Below are 15,519 nucleotides of genomic sequence, written 5' to 3'. Positions count from 1 at the left end.
AGAGTATCTTCGTACCTGCCACACGATATACGCATGCAAAAATGGTCATTGGCATAGTAAGCTCTCAGTTAATAACTGTGGAAGTGCTCATAAGAACACTAAGCTGAGAAGCAGGCTCTGTCCCAGTAGGGACGTAACGCCAGAAAGAAGAAGAAGAAGAAGAGAAGAAGTTTGCTATCTTTAAGGTGAAGATGAATCGAAGCCAAACCTCAAATTTTCAAGAGCACAAATCTGGGGAACCGAACACCCGTTTAGGCTGAAAACTTAATCGATTGGTTAGCGACCAATCGATTAAGTTTTCAGCTTAAACGGGTGTTCGGTTCCGCAGATTTGTGCTCTGAAGAATTACCACCGCTAACGGGTCCAACGAAAAATCGAAGGCACGGGTCCAAACAAGGATCGTAAAGGGATCAATAGTAGAAAAAATAGTACTGAAAAGTATTATTTTAGTAGCACTGAAAAGTACCGTTTTTTAATTTTAGCATTGAAAACTACTGTTTTATTGCTTTAGGTAGTCTTTAAAAAACTTCCAAGAGTAGAGAACTACTCTACAATCGATTACTTTGGGGTAATCAAATTCAGTTCGCCTTCGAGCGTCGGTGTCTCTCAAGGGGTTCCGCAGCTTGTAGGTTGAAGCACTCATCTAGCGAATAGGGAGTCGTGGGTTCGATACCCACCGGAGCACATGGTTTCTTTTCGCAGTTTCAATTTCAATTTGTACATTTGACACGTGTTTCGTCGTGTACATGTAAACTTCAAAACGTTAAAACCTTATAACAATGATTTATAGCAAACCGTTGTAAAAAGCAACTAGTGCGACTATAGGAGACTGTCTATTAAGAGAGCAACCCTATCTATGGTATTTTTCAGAAAATCTGTGGAAATTTCTGTAGGCAGTTGCGTAGATTTCCTGGAGCTAATTCTAGAGAAATTTCTGGACGAATTCCTAAAAAAATGCGAGAAAATTCTGGAGGGAGTCTGAAGATATTCTAGAAAAAATCTCTGGAGGAACCACTAGAAGAATTTCTGGTGCTTTTCCTCAAGGAATCTGAATAGGATTTCCTGGAAAATAATCGTGCAAAAATATCTGAAGGATTCTTCTTCTGGTGTTCCGTCCCAATTGGGACAATGCCAGCTTCTCAGCTAATGTTCATATGAGCACTTCTACAATTATTAACTGAGAGCTTTCATTGCCCATTGTGTATTGATCATTGATCATGATGGTATACCCTCCGTTCTGGTGAAGAAATCCATCGAGAACCTGGTCACTCCTCTTCAGCATATATTCCAGCTCTCTTTAAATACCGGTACTTTCCCATCGCTATGGAAAAATGCATACATGTTTCCTGTACACAAGAAGGGCGACAAGAGCAACGTCGACAACTACCGTGGCATTTCTGCCCTCTGCGCTGTTTGGAAGCTGTTCGAATTGGTGATACTTGAACCTGTTTTCTTTGAATGCAAGCAGTTCATCTCCAACGATCAACACGGATTCATGCCGAAGCGGTCAACAACAACAAATCTGCTCTGTTTTACTACTTACTACGTAATCGATGGAATGGCACACGGATTGCAGACGGACGCTATTTTTACGGACTTATCCTCCGCGTTTGACAAAATCAACCATGATATCGCTATCGCCAAATTGTCGAGATTGGGTTTCAACGGAGCCGTTCTAAACTGGTTTCGCTCTTATTTGACCGGCCGTCTACTCAACGTAAAGATCTGAGACCATCTCTCGGACAGCTTTGCTGCATCGTCTGGAGTTCCCCAAGGAAGCCATTTGGGACCGTTACTATTCATCCTCTATCTGAACGATGTAAATAAGCTTTTGGAAGGACCTCGCCTATCATACGCAGACGACTTCAAAATTTTCTTGAAAATTGCCAAACCAAACGATGCGAGTTTTTTACAAAAGCAGTTACTCATATTTGCAAATTGGTGTGATCTGAATAGGATGGTTTTGAATGCTAAGAAATGCGCTGTAGTTTCCTTCTCTAGAAGTCAGAACCCAGTTTTCTACGATTACAGTTTGTCTGGCGAAAGGTTAAGCAGAGAAAGCAGTATGAAAGACCTTGGTGTGATACTGGACTCCAAAATGACTTTCAGGCAACATGTTTCCTACATAACTGAGAAGGCGTCAAGGAATCTTGGACTCATCTTTCGGATAGGGAAGGAATTTAGAGACGTGTATTGCCTGAAATCCCTGTATTGTGCCCTAGTCCGTTCAGTGCTAGAATACGGATCAGCTGTTTGGAACCCTTGCTATCTGAATGGATCTGATAGGATTGAAAGAGTTCAACGCAGATTTATTTGTTGGGCTTTGCGGAATCTACCGTGGCAAAACCGTTTTGAACTCCCACCCTACGAAGATCGTTGCCAGTTAATTGGATTGGACACTTTAAGCTGCCGAAGAAGCGTTACGTGTGCTCTGTGTGTTTCTGATGTATTGTCAGCGCGTATAGATTGTCCTGCTATTCTGAGATACCTACCGTTTCAAGCGAGAATCCGAAATTTGCGAAACAATTCACTTTTTAGGATTCAGTTTCGCCGCACAAACTACAGTTTAAATTGTGGAATCACCGGTCTGCTGAGAATTTTCAACCGCGTAGCTTTCGATTTCCACTATTCTAGAGCTACTTTAAAGCAATTATTTGTCACGACGTTTAAACGATTTATGTAAACCTAGATTAAGTTTTATCATTGGGACTACCATAAGGTCTGTTGATAATAAATAAATAAAATAAAAAAATTATGCATGTGTATATCGTGTGACAGGTACGAAGATACGTTATGCCCTGGGAAGTCGACAAAATTTCCTTCATGAAAAGATCCTCGACCTGTGGGATTCGAACTCACGACCCTCAGCTTGGACTTGCAGAATGGCTGTGCATTTACCGCTACGGCTATCTTGACCGCTTGTCTAAAGGTTTCTTTGAAGCCTTGAAAAGAAAAGTAGGAAAATAGTAGTGATCCATTTTGGTAAAAGTAAAAACTTTAGTGAGTTTTCAGGGACTTTCATCAAAATAGTAGCCTGAAAAAAAACCTGCTACCAGTACTGAATACCCGAGTGAAACTGTAAAAATCATAAAAAATCTTGAAAAAGTCCTTGAAATAATGTTAGTTAGGATTTTCCGAGTAATCGTGATGTGAACTTTTATATCTTGGTTAATGTTTAGTTTCCGTTTGTTTTGTTGGTTCCTTATGGATTATTTTTGGTCTCCTTTAAGGCATGAAGTCTCTAAAGTTTGTGGGCTTCGTGGCCGTGCGGTTAGTGTTACCAAGCATTTAGCCGCCTCAAGTCAAGGGGTGTGGGTTCGATTCCCGCTTCAGTCCGGAAAACTTTTCGTCAGGAACTTATTTCGACTGTGCGACTGGGCGTTGCATGCTAGTCCGTTGTCTAGTGTGGTGCTTCCTTCAAATGACAAATCGTCCACTGGAAGCATTAACGTGTAGGTGTCTTTAAAGTTCTCATTAAGATCATTAAGACAGGTAATTAACATTATAAATTGTTTTCAGGTTGGCCATCAAAAGGATCGGCTCCCGAAAATTATGTGCTTGACATGCATCGAGAAGGCGCGATCTGCATTTCAATTTATCGAAATGTGCCGCCAGACGGACACTCTGCTGCTAGAGCTTCTAAACGACCATAAAGAGGAACAGGATACAAAACCAATCATAAATGACGAACGGTTAGCAGACAATGAAGACAACGAACAAAAACCGGAAATCATTATTCCTGAAACAACACAGCAAGTATATGAGCAATTAGTAATTGAAGAAACTCCAATGGAAGTTCCAGTACAAGCCGAAGAACATTTGGAATCAGAAGTTGTTTCATTGGAAAATCAACCTCAATTAACTACGAAACAAAAGCAAAGGCATATTTGTGATGTGTGTCAAAAATCTTTCACACAGTCGCAAACTTTGAACCGCCATAAGAAAATCCACTCCAGGGATAGTGAACCCGGGAAGGTATGTGGATACTGTGCCAGAATGTTCTTGCGTTCGGACGATTTACGTCGTCATATCCGAACGCATACCAATGAGCGTCCGTATGCATGTGATCACTGCAATAAGGCCTATAAGCAATCGTTCGAGCTGAAAGAACACAAGGCATTGGCACATCCGGAATCGGGCGTTCGGAAGTATCTGTCTTGTACAATATGCAATAAACAACTGACCACCCGGAACGGTTTGTACGTCCACATGAAAGCACACCGAGGGGAGAAGAACCACGCATGCATATACTGCGAAAAACGGTTCATCACAACGGGGGAGCTTTCTTCCCATATGAAGCACATTCATCCGAGTGAAGTAAATGCAGAGCAGTTTCCCTGTGGCGTTGGGGAGTGTATGAGGAAGTTCGTCACGAAGGCCGCTCTGCGACATCATCGTAATACCAAGCACGGGATGAAAGACGAAACGAAATGTGAGCGAACTGACGAATCTGATTAATAGTTGGGCCATCGGGTAAGTTACTGTAAGCTTGATTGTAAGGTATAAATCATTTGAAAGTATTGTTTTACACAGTTTTACTCTAGAGAAATTTCCTTTTAAAATCGGTGTCGACAGTTTACCGTTAAGGCCTTCCTCAGCCTTGTGATAATATCTGCGGCTAACGTAAAGTGCCCTAATTTGGCGCATTGGCACTAAAATTTCATGAATATGTATTATGAAAACATCGACATTGGTCCTTTTTGCTACCACCTATATGATGATAATACTATACAGTATTACCAAACATAATTGTTATAAATGGTAATTTATATGAAAATATGAATAAAACTGTTTTATAACTTAAACAACTAAAATAGTTATAAGACTTCTTCTTATGAAACATGAATGAAACAACAACCGATACGATTAGACTCCGTCACATGCCACGGCTCAAGCTAGACTGAGCTAGCTCTTTATTATTCAGCTCTCAGTCGCTTGCCAAATCGATACGCACTTGATCCGCCCACCTAGCTCGCTACGCTCCACGTCTTCTTGTACCAACCGGATCCAAAGCGAACACCATTTTGCAGGGTTGCTGTCCGGCATTCTTGCAACATGCCCTGCCCATCGTATCTTTCCAGCTTTGGCCACCTTCTGGATACTGGGTAAGTCGTAGAGTTAGGCAAGCTCGTGGTTCGTCCTTCGCCGCCACACATCGTTTTCCTGCAAACCGCCAAAGATTGTCCTAAGCACCCGACGTTCGAAAACTCCAAGTGCTTGCATGTCCTCCTCGAGCATCGTCCATGTTTCATGCCCGTAGAGGACTACCGGCCTTATGAGCATTTTGTACATGATACATTAAGTGCGGGTGTGAATCTTTTTTGACCGCAGCTTCTTGTGGAGACCATAGTAAGCCCGACTTCCACTGAAGATGCGCCCTCGTATTTCATGGCTAACGTTTTTGTCAACCGTCAGCAAGGATCCAAGGTAAACGAACTTGTCGACCACCTCGAACGTATCCCCGTCTATGGTAACACTGCTACCTAGGCGAGCCCTGCCGCGCTCTGCCCCACCAGCTAGCATGTAGTTTGTCTTGGTCGCATCACCACCAGTCCAAATTTTGCTGCCTCGTGTTTCAGGCGGGTGTACAGGTCTGCCACCTTTTCAAATGTTCGGCCGACAATGTCCATATCATCCGCGAAGCAAACAAATTGGCTGGATCTCGTAAAAATCGTAGCCCGGCTGTTGAGCTCGACTCTCCGCATAACACCTTCTAGTGCAATATTGAACAGGCACGAAAGTCCATCACCTTGTCGTAGTTCTCGGCGGGATCCAAATGAACTGGAATGTTCGCCTGAAACCTTCACATAATTATGCACACCTTCCATCGTCGCTCTTATCAGTCTCGTAAGCTTCCCGGGAAAACTGTTCTCGTCCATGATTTTCCATAGCTCTACGCGGTCGATACTATCGTATGCCGCCTTGAAATCTATGAAAAGGTGATGCGTTGGGACCTGATATTCACGACATTTTTGAAGGATTTGCCGTACAGTAAAGACCTGGTCCGTTGTCGATCGGCCGTCAACAAAGCCGGCTAGATAATCTCCCACGAACTCGTTTACTACTGGTGACAGACGACGGAAGATGATCTGGGTCAATACTTTGTAGGCCGCATTTAGAATGGTAATCGCTCGAAAATTCTCACAATCTAGCTTGTAGATTGGGCATATTACGCCTTCCTTCTACTCCTCCGGTAGCTGTTCTGTTTCCCAGATTGTGTCTATCAGCCGGTGCAGACAAATGGCCAGCCTCACCTCACCGGGCTCATCTTTATGGGTTCAGCTCCGATACCGTCCTTACCAGCAGCTTTATTGTTCTTGAGCTGGTAATTGGCATCCTAATACTCCCTCAAAGTGGGGGCTGCATTCTTCGTCGAACTAATCGTTCCGTCGACTCCGTCTCACGTACCCGACGTTGCTCTCAGCTGCATTCTTGATGGCTGCTTTCACTGTTCTCCAGCAATCCTCAAGAGGGTCTTCATCCAGCTCACCCTCTTCCGGTAATGCTGCCTAGAGGTGCTGCGGGTATGCAGCTGCGACATCCGGTTGCTCTAGGTCATACCGGGCGGCCGCCGGTACTGTACGTTGTTAACGACGGAGAGTTTTGGGTGCAGTTTAACCATCACTGGATAGTGGTCAGAGTAGATGTTAGCGCCACGGTCCTGACGTCAATAATGTCAGAGAAGTGCCGTCCTTCAATCAAAACGTGATCGATTTGTGAATCGGTTTGCTGTGGTGAACTCCAGGTGTATCGATATGGAAGACTGTGCCGGAAGTAGGTGCTACGAATGGCCATATTCTTGGAGGCTGCGAAATCAAAGTCGTAGGCCGTTTTCGTTCGTCAGCCGGTGGGCGCTTAACTTTCCAATAGTCAGTCTGAATTCCTCCTGGCCAACCTGAGCGTTTAGATTCTTCTATGACGATTTTGACGTCGTGGCTTGGACAGCTCGCGTTCGAGCTGCGCGTAAAATGCGTCTTTATCATCATCAGTGCTTCCGGAGTGAGGGCTGTACACGTTTATTATGCTGAAGTTGAAGAACTGGCTTTTGAGCCTCAAATTGCACATTGCTTGATCACTAGACTGATGCAAATTTTGAAGTTTTTGTTCCCCTATGCTTAAACGATGTCAATTATGATTAAAATGATCCTCCCAAAATTTGAAGTGATTCGGAAGAAATTTGGTTGTGCACACGCTATTTGAAGTTTATATGGAGATTACTATGGAAAACGCCAATCTTTTGTGTTCAGCCCTCTAACACGTCATCATAATATTTTAGGTAAAAGTGAACACACTCATATTATGTGAAAACTTCCCAGCTACAACTTTGCCGAAGACCATATTTCGATGGGACGTAAGGATTATTTGTTATTATTGATAACAAAGTCCAAATCGTGCTGAGATGATCATTCAATTACTTTCAGAGCAACACTGCTCTTTTGCTGTAGAACATAGTAGCCTGGATTACTTTGATCTATGCTTCCTGCCAGGAGCACCGCTGTTGCCTGCCGAACAGTTGGTGAAGCATGCTACATGCAAACCAACTTTATGATGAAGAATAACAATTTATCGTGAGGTCCAATCAAAAAGTGGTCTTTGACAAAGTTGTAGCTGGGAAGTTTTCACATAAGATGAGTGTGTTCACTTTTACCTAAAATATTATGATGACGTGTTAGAGGGCTGAACACAAAAGATTGGCGTTTTCCATAGTAATCTCCATATAAACTTCAAATGGCGTGTGCACAGTCAAATTTCTTCCGGATCACTTTAAACTTTGGGAGGATGCTATTTACCATAATTAAAATCGTTTAAGCATAGGGGAGCAAGCATTTCAAAATTTGCATCACTCTAATGATCACCCATCACTATAAAAGCTGTTCTCAGCTCGTGTGTGTTGTCGCAGCTCTGGTAGATGGTATGGTTACCTCTAAACGTTCGCGCTACTGATCCCTTCTAACACACTTCCTGCAACGCTACGATGCCAAATCCACGGTCCTTCAGCACATCGGCGAGTATGCGTGTGCTCCCAATGAAGTTGAGAGATTTACAGTTCCACGTAACGACAATGATCAAAACATAGAGAGTAACATCAATTTTCAGTAGTATTAATTTTCAACTAGTGGTCCCGGCAAACTTCGTCTTGTCAAGTATGCTGTTGAAAAATGTCATGAAAGCTCTCATACAAAATGACATATTAGTACTCCCCCGTTTTACCAAATTTTCCGACAACTTCCCTAAACTATTTCGTCACACGAACATGTCGGAACCCTTTAAGAATACAACAGCCAAAGAATTGTGCAAAACGGGTGTCCCGTTCTCAAGTTATTTCGTGTCATACAAACACTACTCCATTTTTATTTATATAGACTTTTTTTTTATCCACTACACTTTACCCTCGTGAACAGCTAAATGTTCGTTCAAATTCTTCGAACGCTTGAAAGTCCTATCACACAAACTGCAGGCGTAAGGTCGCACATCCGAGTGAGTTTTCTCATGCTCCTTCAAATGGTACCTAGAAGAAAAATGGTTCAAGTTAATTAGGTATTCATATTCTTCCTAAACAAATTCCGTACTTCATGGCGAACATCTTTCCACATTCCTCGCACTTGAACTTGCGTTGCTCGTGGTTCAAACTGTTGTGCTGCTGCAGGCCCGTTGATGTGTAGTATGACTTGTTACAAATGGAACAGGTGAAGTTTTTGGTGTCCTGATGTTTGGTTACATTGTGATACCGAAGTGAGCTGGGATCCGTAAAGGACTCCTGGCAATGTTGGCATTGATACCTCTTTAGTTTAAGGTGAACCGAATTGATGTGCTTCCTGAGGGTTGTGTCGTGTGCAAACTGCTTATTACAAAAGGAACAAGCATGTCGTTTTACGTCTGAATGCATGGGCAGATGTTTGCTAAGCTGAGAAACAAATTTTCCACATATGGGGCAGTTCTTGCCCTTCTTTCTGGTTTGCGCCTTCATGACTGACTGCTCTTCAGTACAAGGTGACTCGATAAGATTGTTCTCAGTCAGATATAATGTATCTTCTGAATGTTGTGAAGCTGTTGACTCCTCAATAATAGCAGATTCGATAAGTTTCTCCGCATTAATGTATGTGTCTTCCGGAGGTTCATCGTTGTCAGCTATCGTATCCAAGCCCTGGATCGATTTTGTATCTTCTACAATTGCATTTTCAATTGATATTTCTTCGCAGTTTTGAGAGTTAATTGCTTGATCTGAAACTTGTTGTAGAACTTCATACACCTCTTGGCAACGCGCCTCAAGCTCGGCAAATTCTATCACGCAAGTAAGGCATTTTCGACAAATTTTATTCGGAAGACCATCGCTTTCGTCGACCTTAAATTTAACATATAAATTGATGCGTACGAATTAAAATATGTGCAAATTGTGATTAAATACAAAATATAGATGGGTACACAAAGGGAAATTCATAAATTAATCTTTATTTTACGTGAAAAACTGTATTTTAGTAAGTCCTTCTTTCTAGTGTTATGTCCCAATTGGAACAAGACCTGCCTTAGTGTTCTATAACAATATCTACAGTTAGTAACTGATAGCTTTCGTTGCCAATTGACCATAGCTAGCAATAGCTGTGGCGCTACTGTTATTTAGGCTTCTGAATTGAGTTACTCCCACTGATATATCTGCATGTCTAACGCGATACCGTAATCTCGGGTGAAATTGATCACTTTTTACAATCTGTATCTGTTTTCTCTTATGTTACCAACGTCTCAAAACTGAATGCAGGAAAACAAGTACAATGATGAACCTTATTGATCCATTGTTTTGAAGTTTTCTACCAAAAATAATTTTAATGCTAAAAATTATCTCTCACATTGGCATGGGGGGTTTTTCTTGGCCGAATTGTCTAAAACTTTGCAATAAAGAGCACTTCAGTACGACGCATATTGTAGCCAAAAATGAGCTCTTCAAAAAAAAAAACCACTGCCGAAGTGAAACAAAAGTGCCAATAATAGAATCCGGCTCCCTACCTAATATTATCTTGTATAGCACAAATCGCCTTATTTTCTCAATATGGGCGTATTAGCCCCAGTTCCCCTAGCATTGAATTTGAATGGAACCGCAACTTACCTTGGAAACAATGAAATCGATGGCCTTTTCCAAGCATTCGTTGACCATTCCATTTCTAATAATGTCCTCGCAATTGTCCTCCGATAAACAAAATCGGCAAACGCTGTAGAAGTGTTCTAGCACATACTTGCTGTCGTATTCTATCATTGTTTTAAATATTTTCAATTCGTTCACGAAATATTTATCATTTTTAAATCCGGCAACAAAATTACGTTTTTTTTTTGTTTATAATCAATGCTCAAAACTAGAGATGTCGCAAAATAATATTTTCGATTAATTTTGGAATCACACGCTCATTCCAGTTCACTCAGATTTAAATTAAAGTGACCCAAAATCATAAAACCTGGATCTTGTCAAAATTGAGTTGAATTATCGTTTCCTATTGCCCATTGCACGGTGACGTCATCAGAAAATCGCTCTCTTTTCCTCCTTTGGAATATCTAAAAACAACGGTGCCAGTACCTGTCAAAGTTAATAGGTACTGGCACCATTGTTTTCAAGTTTTGTTGAAGAGCGAAAGAGAGATAATTTCGCCATGAAGTGCCTAATATGAGTTACCCGAGCATTTATGAACATTTTTACACACAGTGCACCAGATTCCGCTCATTTAAGTGAAGTTATCAGTTCAAATGTTTATTATAAAATAACTATTGAGTCGATCAATACTATTTTTCTGTCACAATGTATTTAGCTCCAAGTATAGATAATTGGGTCCTAAAATTTTTAATGAAATCTTGTTTTTATTTAATAACACGAAAAAGCATGTTACTGTAACTACTTTAGCAATTTTTCCCGCTCAAATAATGGCTATAACATGTTTAAACTTTAATTTAAAAATTTGGTCCATAAATGAACCTTGACACTTTTGATCATGTTTGACGTTCGATTAGTCGACAAAAACACCACAGGGGTTTTAGTTCGACCACTGGGGTTGTTTCTATCTGACATTTCGTAAGGGACACGGAAAACAAAATACACCCAAAATTTGAGTTTAAGCCAAAGGATGTGACAAAATCTAAAAAAATGTTTTTTGGGCTTAAACCAACGGAAAACATTAGAAAATTGAGTAAACATGTGTTTTTGGCTTAAACTTAAACGTTTGGCACTAAAATTGGGACAGGGCTTTAGGACCCTATTGTCGGGAAAATAAAATGATTTTGAAGATTTTTTTAAATATTTAATAGGGTCCTAAAGCCCTGTCCCAATTTTAGTGCCAAACGTTTAAGTTTAAGCCAAAAACACATGTTTACTCAATTTTCTAATGTTTTCCGTTGGTTTAAGCCCAAAAAACATTTTTTTAGATTTTGTCACATCCTTTGGCTTAAACTCAAATTTTGGGTGTATTTTGTTTTCCGTGTCCCTTACGAAATGTCAGATAGAAACAACCCCAGTGGTCGAACTAAAACCCCTGTGGTGTTTTTGTCGACTAATCGAACGTCAAACATGATCAAAAGTGTCAAGGTTCATTTATGGACCAAATTTTTAAATTAAAGTTTAAACATGTTATAGCCATTATTTGAGCGGGAAAAATTGCTAAAGTAGTTACAGTAACATGCTTTTTCGTGTTATTAAATAAAAACAAGATTTCATTAAAAATTTTAGGACCCAATTGCATTTGTTTCTGATGCATCTAAAGGCGCAAACGCAATGATAGCGGAACGACAACGGAAAGCGGAACTGGTTCGCCAGCTTAAATTATAGGGGTTCATTCAAATATTACGTAACGCAAAATTGGTCAATTTTAGACCCCCTCCCACCCCCACGTAACAGTTTTTCATCATTTTCCATATGTTTTGACAGCTCTCGACTACCATTCTTCCATGCGCTTGTGTTGGAAGTTTGAGAAATTTGAGAAACCAGCGTAGCGCGATCAGTGAGTGGAATACAATCATCAGTGTCACTGCTCGGCGGCCAATGAGAGAAACTGAATGTTCGAAAGGTTGTTGTCAGAGTCTACAGTGACTCAATTTCATTTTCGTACGGGGCACTGTTTCCATATCAAGTTGATATAAAACTATTAAATGATCTATGGATAGGAACAATTATCAAAACATTGCGTAATTTTTATTATTATTGTACATTTTACTACCAAACAAGATTGAAGAGATTTATAGAATAAATATTATTGCCGTAACCGCAACACATACGTGTTTTGAAATGATGAAAATAACAGGATATATTCTAGTAAAAAGTATATCAATGCTCTCTGCTCATTCCAGTTATTTCATATTTTTCTCATAAAGTCAATAAACTGCAAAATAGAATCCTATTTTGAGTATAATTTGAATATGAATTCAACGATAATTGAATATTGCGATAACATTGATTACGTGGAGGTATGTACAGCGTAGTGTAGGGTACTTTGTTGTAAAACGAAGATCGTACTTCAAATTCTTTTTACAGACAAATTCAAAATTAACCTTTACCTGTTGTTTAGAATGAAAATTTGGTTTACATTGATTGAAAATATCATTTTAAAAGAGTTTTGAAGTTACGACACAACAATTTTCTGAATTCAAAAGGGTTAAATAGGGTCCTAAAGCCCTGTCCCAATTTTAGTGCTTTTTCGTGTTATTAAATAAAAACAAGATTTCATTAAAAATTTTAGGACCCAATTCTGTTTATGATTTTTTTCAGAGCTCACGAATATAATTAATAGATTGGATCCAATAACAAAAATGAATGTTATTGTTCGAATTATAGGATTTTATAGCAAATCATTGAAAAACTGGCATTTCTCATAATTTTACCTAAATTTCAAATATGTCCGCCAATAAATTATCCAAATGTAATTTACTGCATCTGAACATCACTTAAGCACTTAAGCAATCAAATAGAGCATTAAAATTTAGTTTTGAATGCTGTACGGTTATTTTTTTATAGGTGTACGAATATGGAATTTGATGAATTTCAGACATAAATTCAATACTTTTCCAATAATCCGAAGATGAATGTTAATGGAAAAAAAATGTGATTGCCAAATAATAGATGACACCTATTACCTTCGATGCTCGAGGAGGACTTGCAAGCACTTGGAGTCTTCGAACGTCGGGTGCTTAGGACGATCTTCGGTGGTGTGCAGGAGAACGGTGTGTGGCGGCGAAGGATGAACCACGAACTCGCCCAACTCTACGACGAACCCAGTATCCAGAAGGTGGCCAAAGCTGGAAGGATACGATGGGCAGGGCATGTTGCAAGAATGCCGGACAGCAACCCTGCAAAGATGGTATTCGCTTCGGATCCGGTTGGTACAAGAAGGCGTGGAGCGCAGCGAGCTAGGTGGGCGGATCAAGTGCGTATCGATTTGGCGAGCGTGGGGCAGAACCGAGGATGGAGAGATGAGGCCATGAACCGAGTATTGTGGCGTGAAATTGTTGATTCAGTGTTATCTGTGTAGATGTTAACTAAATAAATGAATGAACCTATTACCTTCAATATGGATAAAGTATTTTGAACTCAATACATCATTTAATAGTTTTGCACTAACTTGATGTGAAAACAGTGTCCTGTACGAATATGAAATTGGGTCCTAAAATTTTTAATGAAATCTTGTTTTTATTTAATAACACGAAAAAGCATGTTACTGTAACTACTTTAGCAATTTTTCCCGCTCAAATAATGGCTATAACATGTTTAAACTTTAATTTAAAAATTTGGTCCATAAATGAACCTTGACACTTTTGATCATGTTTGACGTTCGCTTAGTCGACAAAAACACCACAGGGGTTTTAGTTCGACCACTGGGGTTGTTCCTATCTGACATTTCGTAAGGGACACGGAAAACAAAATACACCCAAAATGTGAGTTTAAGCCAAAGGATGTGACAAAATCTAAAAAATGTTTTTTGGGCTTAAACCAACGGAAAACATTAGAAAATTGAGTAAACATGTGTTTTTGGCTTAAACTTAAACGTTTGGCACTAAAATTGGGACAGGGCTTTAGGACCCTATTGGGCCACTGTATAGGGTTCATTCAAATATTACGTAACGCAAAATTCGCCAATTTTTGGACCCCCTCCCTCCCCCACGTAACAGCTTTTGTATGGAATTTTTTAAATTTTTGTATGAACCGTAACACTGTGTCAGACCCCCTCCCTCCCCCTGTTGCGTTACGTAATATTTGAACAATCCCATATACAGAGAGTTGCGCGAAGAGAGAGACTTCTTTGAATGGTTGTTCTTCTTCGTCTTCGAAAATAGCTTCTATCCGTTATGTCAGTTATGTCGGGAACGAGTCACACGTTGCGTGTCCCACACGCGCGTTCCGATTTGGTGGGCGCGCGACAATGGGCGGTATGAATAAAAATCTCGCATAACTTCTGATCTCGCCCTAAAAGTCATTGGTAACCATGTGTGTAGCTCGTTGTTTCTGAGCATTTGAATGGATTTTCATGTTATTTAACAACGCTATGGGAAAGAAAAGATCATTATCTACCTGCCTGTGATGTTGGTTTGTATGCTTATTGTTTCTTGTGCTCAGAAACAACGAGCTACATACGTGGCTACCAATGGCTCTTAGGGCGTTATCTCAGAGTATGCAAGAAATGTAGTCAAGTTGAGTTTACTACATTATCGGTAGTAAACGCTATATATGGAACACGAGTGGAACATGTTTGTGTCATTTCTTTTTCTACACCTTTCGAACATACTACAAACAACGCGTTGCTATGAATAAAGGTAGCATTTACTCCAAAGCTACTGGTAGTTAGCTTCAGAGGTTGCTACTCATGCTTTGAGATTGTTGAAATGAATGGAATAATTATAATTTGAGTAAACATCATGGGTAAACGATGTCAGCTCTGATATTTCGAAAGGCATTTTGAGATTTCTGTAGAAATTTTGACGTTTCGAAAATAATTTTGAGATACCGGTAAGGAATTTTGAATTTATTTGAGAGATCTGGTATTCTTTCTGGCGTTAGAGAGCCTAATTCTCAACTTAGTGTTCTTATGAGTACTTACACAGTTTTTCTTTTAGAATTGCTCAAGCGGTGAACAGTGCATCGACGGGTGATATAAATAAAAAACTTTGAACTTTACTACATGTAGCATCTACTCAAAAACAAAATCCACAAAGTTTACTACACTTTTGGTATGAATAAAAAACTTTTCGAACATGTAGTACTTACTACTTTCGAACATGAGCAGTGACTGAAGCTGCACGTTAAGAAATTTCCATTCAGAGTACAGAATGTTTCTGCACGTAAAGAATAATCTATTCAGAGTGACGGCTAAAATTAATACAATCATGCATATGACGGAAATGCATGGAATCTAATCGATTACGCGACAATTTGCACAAAATCATGAAGGTGCTGTAATTTGACAAGATTTGTAGTGTAATTTTGCGATTAGTCTGGTACTCTCTTTATGTCTATGATTTTATGATGATGGTACATCAAAGAATTTTCTGAATGGTTTT

General features: G+C 39.9%; 2 protein-coding genes across 4 annotated transcripts in view; one reads left to right on the top strand and one right to left on the bottom strand.

Moving 5' to 3' along the window:
• The window catches only part of LOC5578199 (zinc finger protein 394), a 42,583-nt gene that overhangs the window by 5,971 nt on the left and 21,093 nt on the right, over positions 1 to 15,519 (top strand). The window contains exons 2-3 of one of the 3 annotated variants that reach the window (XM_021854355.1): positions 3,520 to 4,473; positions 4,534 to 4,814. In XM_021854355.1, coding sequence (XP_021710047.1) covers positions 3,520 to 4,458 — 939 coding nt within the window. In that variant the 3' untranslated portion in view covers positions 4,459 to 4,473; positions 4,534 to 4,814. The other 2 variants (XM_021854356.1, XM_001656791.2) reach the window with 2 other exon arrangements.
• LOC5578198 (zinc finger protein 28) lies at positions 8,318 to 10,347 on the bottom strand. The gene is made up of 3 exons (XM_001656789.2): positions 10,100 to 10,347; positions 8,571 to 9,343; positions 8,318 to 8,509 (listed from the first exon to the last, which is right to left on the bottom strand). The coding sequence occupies exons 1-3, from the start codon at positions 10,244 to 10,246 to the stop codon at positions 8,380 to 8,382; spliced, it is 1,050 nt and encodes a 349-aa protein (XP_001656839.2). The 5' UTR covers positions 10,247 to 10,347; the 3' UTR covers positions 8,318 to 8,379.

Source organism: Aedes aegypti, chromosome 3 (assembly GCF_002204515.2).
Source record: "Aedes aegypti strain LVP_AGWG chromosome 3, AaegL5.0 Primary Assembly, whole genome shotgun sequence".
In the NCBI taxonomy this organism is placed as follows: Eukaryota; Metazoa; Arthropoda; class Insecta; order Diptera; family Culicidae; genus Aedes; species Aedes aegypti.
The sequence above is the reverse complement of the archived record's forward strand: the minus strand, read 5'-3'. Positions and strand labels throughout refer to the sequence as shown.